This window comes from Hemitrygon akajei, chromosome 4 (assembly GCF_048418815.1).
Source record: "Hemitrygon akajei chromosome 4, sHemAka1.3, whole genome shotgun sequence".
NCBI classification, from domain to species: Eukaryota; Metazoa; Chordata; class Chondrichthyes; order Myliobatiformes; family Dasyatidae; genus Hemitrygon; species Hemitrygon akajei.
Genome location: NC_133127.1, coordinates 29,020,898 through 29,032,178, shown reverse-complemented (window position 1 = coordinate 29,032,178; position 11,281 = coordinate 29,020,898). Strand labels below are relative to the sequence as shown.

The 11,281-nt window shown below is 39.4% G+C and overlaps 1 protein-coding gene across 4 annotated transcripts in view; it reads right to left on the bottom strand.

The window, feature by feature from the left end:
- Nucleotides 1-1,308: 1,308 nt before the first annotated feature.
- LOC140726183 (receptor expression-enhancing protein 1-like) overlaps nt 1,309-11,281 on the bottom strand; it is an 88,289-nt gene continuing 78,316 nt past the window's right edge. For all 4 annotated transcript variants that reach the window (XM_073042201.1, XM_073042209.1, XM_073042202.1 and 1 more), the window contains one exon: nt 1,309-10,450. In XM_073042201.1, coding sequence (XP_072898302.1) covers nt 10,379-10,450 — 72 coding nt within the window. In that variant the 3' untranslated portion in view covers nt 1,309-10,378. The remainder of the gene's footprint in view (nt 10,451-11,281) is intronic.

Here is an 11,281-nt window from a genome sequence, read left to right as displayed (position 1 = left end):
GGTAAGTTTTTTATGCAGAGAGTGGTGAGTGCGTGGAATGGGCTGCAGGTGATGTTGGTGGAGGCGGATACGATAGGGTCTTTTAAGAGACTCCTGGATAGGTACATGGAGCTTAGAAAAATAGAGGGCTATGGGTAACCCTAGGTAATTTCCAAAGTAAGTACAGGTAGTCCCAGAGTTACGAACGACCGACTTACGGACAACTCGTACTTACGAACCGAAGAAGGAGAACACCGTCTGCCATCTTAAGTCAGATTGTGACGTCGTCCGCTATTTTAAGTCATTGCTATTGACACTGTGTTGAGTGTTTAACTTTGTATTTGGCTTAAATTTTTCTTAGTAAGATTCACCCTGACCCCCCCCCGTTCCGGTCGGCTGGTGGCGCAGTGAGATCAGCGCCGGGCTCAAGAACAGAGTTTCCCGAGTTCAATCGAATGAAAGACCGCTCCCGTGCCGAGTTGATGTTGATCCAGTGACTCCCGTACCATCCATGCCGGGTTGATGTCGAGCTCGCAACTCGACCTCTTAAAAAAAAAACACGGCCACCTCCAGTTTAAATTCCCACGTGAAATATTGTGGACGATCAAATACCCAAACCCAGCACAGCTCCCACTTGTCCCATTTAGCCTGTCTCAGTGCGGTGGAGTTTAGGACCCAGGGAATTCAGTGCAGTGGTCCTTAGGACCCATCGGACCTCAAGAGCTGGCACAGCTCGGAACCCACCACCCACAGTGTTTCTGTTCCATTGATGGGAAGCGATCGCGACTGAAAATAAAGTGGAAATAATAAAGCGTTTGGAAAGAGGTGAAATGCCTCTGGAAACGTCATTGGAAAAGCGTCAGGCTACAGTCGGTCAACGATCGGAACAATTTTAAAGGATTTAGGATAAAGTGAGAATAATGGAGCATGTGAAAGCCCTGCCCCGATGAAAGCTACAATTATTACTAAACAATGCAGTGGTTTAATTATTGGAATACATACGTTTCTTAAGTGTTTTATATGCATAGAAAGGTAAAATATATACTATATTCTAAGTCAAACGTTTGTCTGACGCTAAATAATACCAGATGTACTTGTTCCGACTTGCGTACAAATCCGACTTAAAGACGGACTCAGGAACGGAACTGGTACGTAACCCAGGAACTGCCTGTATGTGTTCAGCACAGTATTGAGCTGTAAGTTTTCTATGTTTCTGTGTCACATGTGAACAATATATAACAGTGGAAATCAAATGCCCTGCCCTAATCCCTTGCAAAGAACATACTATATGCAAAGTGTGTGTGTATAAAGCATGAAAGTGAAGCCATCCCCTTTACAATCTTTCAGTCTTTTATTACAATTCCAAGAGTTCTGTGATAAATGTAAGACAACAATCCCATAATTCATGCAGTACTCTGAATGCAACCAGTGTAACGGCAACAACAATTTCCCTATATACAATTAACATCTGTATTTAGGCGAAACAAACGTGAATGAATACAACTGTAAAGTGCTCTGGCCTGCCAGATCTGCAGTTTGCAAATTTAAGGAAATAAAAAGGTTCTTGCACACTAGAAGGGCAAAAGAAAAGAAAATAGTAGAAATTAAGACAATCACCATCTTCACTGATCTATTGTGAAAGGTCTTTAAAAACCAGTGCACATAGCAAGTAAATCTTTTTAAATATAAGTAGCTGAAAATGCTTGGGAAAATGCAAGTATTTTGACCTGTGCATTATCTCCCATTTAGTTGCACAATGGTATTCAGCATAGTCTGCATTGTTACAAAAACATGTAATTATTTTTACATTTGCATTCATTGTGTCTAAATGTGAACAAGCTAGCAGAGTGGTTTAGTACCGGTACTCTGATAAGGCAGCACACATCCATGCCATTGCCTGCTACTGCAGAGCAAGGAAAAATTAGTTAATAGGTGTGTGCTTGACATGTAACACTAGTGTATATTTTCTAGCCCACCTACCTACTTAACGTTTTGTTCAGCTTGCATGAAGGGTGTATGAGATAAATGCATCACCACTCAAGAAAAGAGACGGTTTCCCTCAGAAACTCTACCGAAGCAGTTTTAAAACCTTTGAATGATGGGAGATAATTGTACCTGTAGATACATCTAATTGTAATTACGGTGATCTGCCATATGTCTCCAGGTGCTGTGACATTGGACTGCGCCAAGTAGGTTATTGAATCATTCATGAGAGATGGAGTCAGTACAGCCTATTATGTTTATAGTGAATTTTTGAAATAGCGACCCAATTATTCCAGTCACATCATTCTTTTCATGTACTCTGGAAAATCTTTCCCGCTCAAGTAAATTTCATTCTTACTATTGAATCTGTCTCCATCACTATTTAAGTCCATGAAGTACAGACCAGTAATAAATTTGAAGTTTAGATACATGACATATTTGGAAAAATAGTTCTTCTATGAAAGGAGGAAGTGGTGATATCTAGCATTTAACTGCAACCTGCACTCATTTAGTATTTTCAATAAAGGAAAAAGAAATGGATCCTATAAAAGAGGTTCTGTCTTGTTAAAGGAGGTGGAGAGGCTCGGTGGTTGGAGAGGATCCAGTGATGAATTCACATTTGCCTTTGGTGGGACAGAGATTTAGGGGTGACTCATAAAATACTGGATTCAAATATGGTATTGGTTGGAGGAACTTAGAGACTATGGGGTGAAGCCATGGCAGAATTTAGGCACAAAGTGATTTAAATTGTGATTTGCAAGAACCTCTCCATTCCTTCATGGACCATCCAAAATTGAGAAGCTACTGAAATCTCTTCTACATTGTTTTAAAATTATCTACCTGCAACCTTCATTTAATACCACACAAATTCTCCTGACACATAGGTAACTGCAGAATTGCATGGTTATATCTTAATTTGCTAATTAGAAGCATCTTGAAATCTAAAGTGCAATATATTATTTTTAAACAGTTGGAAAAGAATCAATATCAATGAGGAAACCTGTTTGATCAGAAAATGGATGAGGAAAAATCCAATCACCCTAAAAAGAAAACTTTACATTCCTTTCAGCCTTATTTTAATAGTCTGCTTCGCTATTTCAATGTCTATTCCATGTGGTGAGCTTAAAATATTTATTTATGTCTGCCCAAAAATTCACTTGCATTACCCCTTGCACTTGGGCATTGATTTAGCTTAATTTGGGGTTCTGGTTCAATGAAGTCAATAATATAAAATCATCAAATCTATCAATGAATTTTGTATTTTGTTTTCTATTTTGTCCTTATACTAGTAAGGTATGTGATATGGTAATCATGCTATTTGACTAGTAATCCATGTAATATGCATTCATATCAAGCTCTGGTTGTTCAGTCTTTGCAATGAGAATTCCAAGCATGCAATCAATAAGAAGCCAGTATTGAAATTATGGTTAAATTCCAATTTGTTCACCAGTGTCATTCTTACATGGTCTATTGGTATGAATCTTTAACAACATAATTTTAACATCAAATGTTATCTCAATATTTGGCTAGATTGATTCCATGATATCTGAAATAAATCTCACAAATTCAAACACAGACGGAGGGCAGTTTGTTTCGACCTGTGCAATTGATTCACATTGGAACAATCTACCTTAGTTTTACATTCCTACTTTCTCCACATATGCTTCATAAAATCTGTTCTACTTTTTTTGCTACATAGTTTATAATACTCTATCTTGGAATATGCATTAATTGTTCAAAATATTAAATATTCTTCATAGTATACTCAATCTGATTAGAACATTGCACGAAAGGCATTAAGAGTGCCTACAAACTTGTTATCAAATTCACACGATCTATACAGAGTTCCTGCTTCCAAAAAACATCCTACTGGACTGAGGACTTGTAGACATAGGGAGAATTTGAGCCATAAATCAATTTGGAGGGGGTGCACTTTTTCAGTACTGAGAAATTTCTGACTGCACCCAGGGAAGGGGTTGGGGGCAATCTCCCTCACAGATTCAGGGATGAGCTGCCTGCATCCAGCCTGAACCCAGTGAATTTCCTGTCTTTTACCTGTAGCCAGTGGTGGGCTGCCAGTCAGAATGTGCTGCCTAACTCTAACCTGGACCCAGGGATAGTCATAGGGCATTGAAGCAAAAATGGCAATATTTTTTCTTTTATCAGTTCACAGCTGGCCAAACTGATGGTCAACCATAGGTCATGCATTCATTCTTCAAAGTTGAATATCAGTTCTTTCATCTCTACCACTCCCAGCTGTACAAATTAAAGATCAGAGAACAGAGTTTCACACAAGCTTCTTGTTCTTTTCTTGCCTTCTGTGGTACCAACAAGCATTCAAGGTTTGATGATCAGATGATGTTCCAATGAATTTTCATAGATTGCTTATCAGATTTATCTAAAATATGGTTTGGCACTAAAAATTTCTTCCAGGAGAAGTTTATTGTAGGCTTACGCACAATTTTCTTCTCTCTGAAGCAAGGCCTTAAAGTTACCACAGAGAACTTAGAGTTTGAGCTAGCTGAGTTCTCATCAGACCAAGGTAAGGATAGATTCTGTAAACCTCACATGAACACTGCCCTCTTGTTCATCGAGGATGTCTATCGTGATGGACTTAGACAACATTAAGAAGGGCTTTCAGAATTGTTTGGGGATGCTCATTCAGAGTGAAGGAACCACACATGGACTCACATCAGCGCATTCACAAAGCATGTAAGAAACAGTGCAAGCCCAATGAATATTATTGGTCAACAGATCTGCATGAGTTCTTGGGCCTGATTTCCCAATATCTTCAGGTGAATTGTAATATGGCTTAATGCACTAGTTTGTTGTCAGTGCTTGGTGTCACTGTGTATATACTTTCGTTGCTAAGTGCTTACACTGTAGCCCACTTTCTATTTCTTTATAAAACAGGAATCTGCACCTTGATCTGATATCTAACCTATATCAGAAGTCCAGAGCAATGCAAAGAAAGAACTATACAAAAAGAATTGGATCCAATGGAAAATAAAAGACCATAACAAGAATTCTACTACAGCTCTTTCACACAAGTCAATGTTGCTAGTCCCTCGCTAAACTCCTTCCCATGATAGAAGATAGTGTGCATCTCTTTGAGGTTGCAGTGCCAGCGATTCCCAAGCTGAACAATGTTCTTGGTCAGGAGATCCAAACATGCCTTCTGAAACAGAAGTTTATTAGTGGATCCAACCGCAGCAAACAGCTCATAGAATTGGATATAAAGGAACAGAAGAAATGCACTGCTGAGAGTATTCTGATTGTCCAATTAGCAGCTTGCCCACTAACAACAAACTCCTTAAGTGCTTGTCCACATTGGAACCCTGACTGATGGATATAGCATCAATTTAAAATACATGAAACACTTACCAACACTCACCTCAAAAGTGTTCAGTTAGGGCCATGACCTAGTAGTTACAAATTTTCATTCAGACAAATATTTGCCTCAAGTTGAAAAGGAAGCAAAGTTGGACTTGTGATGAATTAAGTTTACAAAAGGCAACACTCTGATATTTGCTGTAATGAGTTGCTTCTTTGAACCTAAACTGTAAAGACTTCTAGGTAACATCATTGATTACAATGCCATCTATACCATAAAAGATGCACTTAAAGCAGAGAATGTCCAAGATACAGTAGTTTGTAAGGCAAATAGTGGTCTTGTCTGTGGCAAGCTCAACAAGTGTATGCAAGAGGCCAAAAAGAAGTATTCAAAGAACAAACACCGGTTCATAAAGTAATAGGAGCAAGAGAGGAAAAGCATCAAGAGATGATCACACACCAGAAACTCTCAGCAAAACGCTCTACCTAAGCAGTTGTGATAGTTGCTGCTAAAAAAGCAAGGAAAGCTGTTGTAAGAAAAACTGATCCAGTTAGTTAAAGCAATGTTTGAGACAAAGGATGATTTATAAGTAGCTCTTCAACACCATGCTAGATTGTTCGTTATAAATTTCTTAGAGCCTCGTATCACAGTGACTTTGTTCCTTTACACGATTTCTCATCAAAGTAACGTCTTTACATCTTCTTGTTCTCATCACTCTCATCATGGTATTTCGGCAGACCATGAGCCTCCTGGAAAACATAGAACTAATTTCAATGTTGAAAGCCAGTTCCAGTGCTCATTTCACCTCTGATTGTCCAATTAGGTGCTTGCGATACAGAGACACTGGGCATCCAGGTACTGGAGATCCTAAACAATAGCTCTCAAAGCACTAAAACATTTTAAGTTACTCTTAGTAAAGTTGGAGAAAGCAGAAGCTCTACAAAACTATAAGAAACACAGGGATTAATTCCTTCACTGATATTTCCCTTGACAGCACCTATCAAATTTGTGACATCTATCATCTAAAAGCTGTAGATGACTGACACATGAAATGCCACCACTTTAGAGACACAAGAGATTCTGCAGGTGCTGGAAATCTTGAGCAGCACACAAACCAAATGCTGGAGGAACTCAGCAGGTCAGGCAGTATCTATGGAGGGAAATAAACAATTGATGTTTCAGGCTGAGACCCTTCACCAGGACTGGAGGCCACTACTTGCAAGCTACCCCTGCAAAGTATCACCATCTTGACTTGGCAACATAGTGCAAGTCCTTCATTGGTATTGGGCTATCTCCCTTCAAATGTACTCTGGGAGTACATTTACCCCAATGGTTTAAGGCAGCAGTTTATGGATACGACAAATACTAACATCCCGAAAGAGGATATGAAATATCAACTAGTTTAAGATCAGTTTCACAGAGGGATTATTATTGTTAATGAACACCTATTTACAATGGCATTTGGTGGAAAGCTATGGAAAGGGGGCACAATTAAAATAAGCAATTTTCTACAACATTGGATTGATAGTAAGACCTGTAATATTAAGACATCTTAACATCCCCAACCCCACCACTCCCTAATGTTGTACATGGTTCTACCTCACAGCAAGTTTGGAACTCTGCTTCTTTCATACTTCTTATAATAACATCACCATCAACAGTAAAAACTGGTCAGCAGATCACCAGTATTATGTGACAAAGTTTCCTCAACATTAAAGGGATTAGCACTAACACATATAGCCCTTTGACAAGCACACTATCCTTATCTTTACCCTTTTCCAAAGATTCCTACTTGGAGTTTTAGGATTTAATTCTAGGACTTCCACTTTTAACCCTTGGCTCAGCCCTTCACCTGGATTTCCAGATTTGAAAACAACCAGCAGTCTTAAAATTCATTGCAAATCATACACTTACCACAAAAAATATTGCTTTATGTATACTAGACCTAATTGCATGATCCAACATTTTAGAGATAAGTTGATAAGTAGGAAAATTGTTCATAACTTATAACTGATGTCCAGAAGAGAATCAAGGGTTTTAAACTTTAATGTGGGTACAGATGGAAGAGACCTGAAGCAGCTGGTGATTTGACATGAAATTTGGTGACAGGATCAGTTTAAACTTGCTCTAGGCAATAAAGATTTGCATTTGTATGGTGTATTTCACAGCAATAGGATATCCCAATGTGCTTTAAAGCAATGAACTGCTTTGCAAAATAATTCTGACAGCAAATTAGCACATTGGAATGTGACAATGACCAGATTATCTCTGCTGGGTGTTGAGTGATATGAACCACTCTAGTTCCAACTAGCATCTATACCTCGGAGACCTCACAAGGCCTTGGTTTTACCAACCTACATGAAAGATATCAACCTGCTCAAAAGCTAACCAATGAGTTACTAAGTGACGAGCTAATGAAATTCTAAAGTACACTCAAATCAACACAAGCCAGCTGTTCTAGACAATCACTACCACGCCTGATAAAAGGAAGTTCTAGCAACTAAACACATCCCCAAATAAGAAACCCCAGTATCAGTGTAAACCTCTACAACTTCACTTTTGCTCCATACAATTTGAGAGTTCGAAATCTGAATGGAAAGCATGCAAGGAAAGGGTTAATTAAATATTTCAATCTTTTTTCCCCCACAAGCTACTTTATAATAAAAACTGTCTCAAAATTGCTACAACTACTTGTCAAGTCCCATCCAAGTGTATGAACTTTCAAAACCACTGCAAAAGCCAGGCTATTCCAAGGCTTTAAAAACCACAAAGTACCAAATGTATAGCCTACAACACTCTATCACTAATGATTATCTTAGCCTGCCACTTACTTGTACATCATTAATCATGGGCTCAGGGTCCTTGTCCATTGTCTTGCCTCCTTGGAGCCTATTGTAATCCTCAATAGAAATGGGACCTCTGAGGCAGCAAATGGACACACTCTGCCATTCATTCATCTGCCTCCATCACCTAAATGTAGGATTACAATTTCAGATATATATCTCATCTGCTACAGTGTTGATTTTGAGAAGATCTGAGCCTGAGTTTAAAATAAGACACTGGTTATACTCTAAAGCCACAATTTGACACCCTCGAGGCCAAAAGGATATGGTTCTTCCCCGATATCTAAAGTTAGCTGTTTCACCTCCAGTTTCAGCAGTTCATCTTCATTTGAGCCTGGTGTGGGCACAGTCCTTTCATAGTTCATGGACCTCTTCTAAATTCAAACGTCTGGAGGACTTTAGCAACACACTTGCACTAAAAATGTACGAAAAGTGTACACTTGCTAAACTGAGCCACAGCTGAAAACTCCCCTTTCTTCACAAAGAGACAAGGGCACGTTACAGAGCAAAGGAAAATCTTTAGGGCGAAGGGGAATGAAAATACATTTTTAAGCAGCCAAGAAGTTTCCAGGATTGCTTTTTAATGTTGAATGAGGCATGCCATATAATATTAGTAGAAAGAACATTTGCTAAAATGATATTTAATTCTGCTGCTCAAAGCACTAACTAGCTGATGAGAATCCACTGTATAATAATCCTGCCCGATGTAACTTCCCCACTGTGGCATTTTCCAATATTTCCTTCCACAGCCATAGTTGACTCTAACAAAGCTGCACACACAAATGTGAAATAGCTTCATTCAGCTTTACAGAGATGTGGTTACGATATCTGGGTGACCATATTCCTGCAATTTTCACTGCTGGAGAAATTGTGCTAAATATGCATGAAAACGAGAGAAATGCAATGCTCACTCCTCCCTCCCTAAAAGAAAAATCACATTTATTGGTGCATTCTTTCTATTGTCTTATTTATTTTCAATAATATTCCACTGGGATCCTTCAACTAACTGACAAATTAATCATGTGAATTACCATTACAGAATAGGACTTTCAAAGGAAGGAATATATTAAATTTCATTGTGAGTTTGAAAAATGGAGCGAAGGCAGGTTAATGGATTTGAGGCAGCAGACTGGCCATAATCTAGCTGAACGGTAGGACATGCTCAAGAGTTGAATGTGTTCCTCTATCATTTCAATGTCCATCCTTGCCTGAGCATGTAATGCTTTTATCATAAGTGACAGTTCTCACTCGATACTTAAATTGTCTCGCTGGAAGAAGTAGTGAGAGGAAATCAGCCCTTTGGCTTCCTAAATGGATAGTGTTCTGTTTGAATATGATGCAGCAACGAGCAGAGACCAGAAGAACACCAATCCAATGGAACCAGGTAAAGAAACATAAAAGCTGCTACGCCTTTTGTTTTTTTGTCTAGGTGCAAAAATAAAACGTTGACTGTCATCATCAACAGTGCAAATCCAAGGAGATTCATCCCAGTAGCCTGGTCAGTCTTCTCATTGTGCACAGTGTGATTAGAGTTTCAGGTCATACATTTAATGTGTTTATGTACAACACAGCAGACACACTTGTGCAGAGTCAGCAGACATACCTATGAATGATGCAATTGACATTCCAGTGCAGACGACAGCACATACTGTGCACAAAACATTATTTATACCTGTGCATAGTACAACACATATACCTATGCATACATCACATACACCAGTGCTCAGAATAATGCATTTGTGTACAGGGTGTGACAGAAATCCTTGTACACAAAATAGCATAAGTGCCTATATATTGAAGAACGGTTATCCCTGTGAGTAGTGGAACAAACGTACCTGTATATTGTAGAGTAGATTTCCCTGTTTACATAAGATTTTGATCAATTTTTGTTTCTAGATTGCTCCAAAGTGAAAACACTACATGTTGGAATGTTCTTACATAAATCTGAAGACACTTTGGACCTACAAGCATTTCAATCACTTCCCCATCACTCCTGAATTTTTGTTTCAACAACCACGTGTGAATTTTGGAAGCTAACAGAGACAAAACAGAAACACGTTACGATGCGGTTTATACCCATGAACAGTCGCTGAAGGCATCTGCAGAAAACATGAAGCACTCTCTAGCCAGGGGTTCCTCTGCAGTTCCCTGTGTGTCACTTGTTGCTTGGCTCGTGAAGGCAGGACAAAAACAAAAAGGAGGGCAAATCCAGTCACTCCAGTCCGATGGTTCCTTGGCGTCACGTGGATTCGCTGCTACAGCCTGAGGTACTTTTTCTCCTGGGTGGTGGATTAGGGTGCCTTTGCTCTGCCTATAAAAACACATACAGACATTCAACCACTAAAATGGCCAATAGACAGACAGCTGTTCCACTCATCATTTAGCAGCTAGGAGGAGAGTTAAGAAAAGAATGGGTGCAGGTTCAATCTCCAATCTGTGCTGAGGTAGCTAATCTTATCTGGCCAGCTAAAATGACCTTGGCAAATAAGGCAAGGGTTATTTCCTTACATACAGTACTGCGCAACGTACACACATAGATATATATATATATTTAGGGTGCCTAATACTTTTGTATTTGTCAACGTGAAGCGGAGAGGAAGTTTGTAAATCTGGCGGGAGCAAAGGATGTTAGGAATGGCAAGAGTGGTGCACCATGGGAAGGGTGTGGGAGAAGTGGCAGAGAAGGAGTGCTGGGGCAGGGGGTGGTACGGGTGCAGACACAACCAGCCCTGAGACACCAGACAAGGTCATTAGATTCCAAACAACTGGTTTATTGATCATTACAGAATGTCCCTCTGGTGCTTCCCCTCTCCCTTACGCTTTTCCCATCCGTGATTCCCCTCTCCCTGCCCCCTTCCCACTCTCAGTCCACAATATGGACCCATATCAAAATCAGGTTTATCATCGCTCTCATATGTCATAAAATTTGATTCTTTTTGCAGCAGCAGTACAGTGCAATACATAATATTATTACAGTGCTGTGCAAAAGTCTTAGACTCCCTAGCTAGATAAATATATGCCTAAGACTTTTGCACAGTACTGTAGAACATAGAGCATTACACACAGGAACAGGCCACGATGTCTTTGCTGAACATGATGGAGAATTAAACCTCCCTTATTCTGTACATAATCCATATCCCTC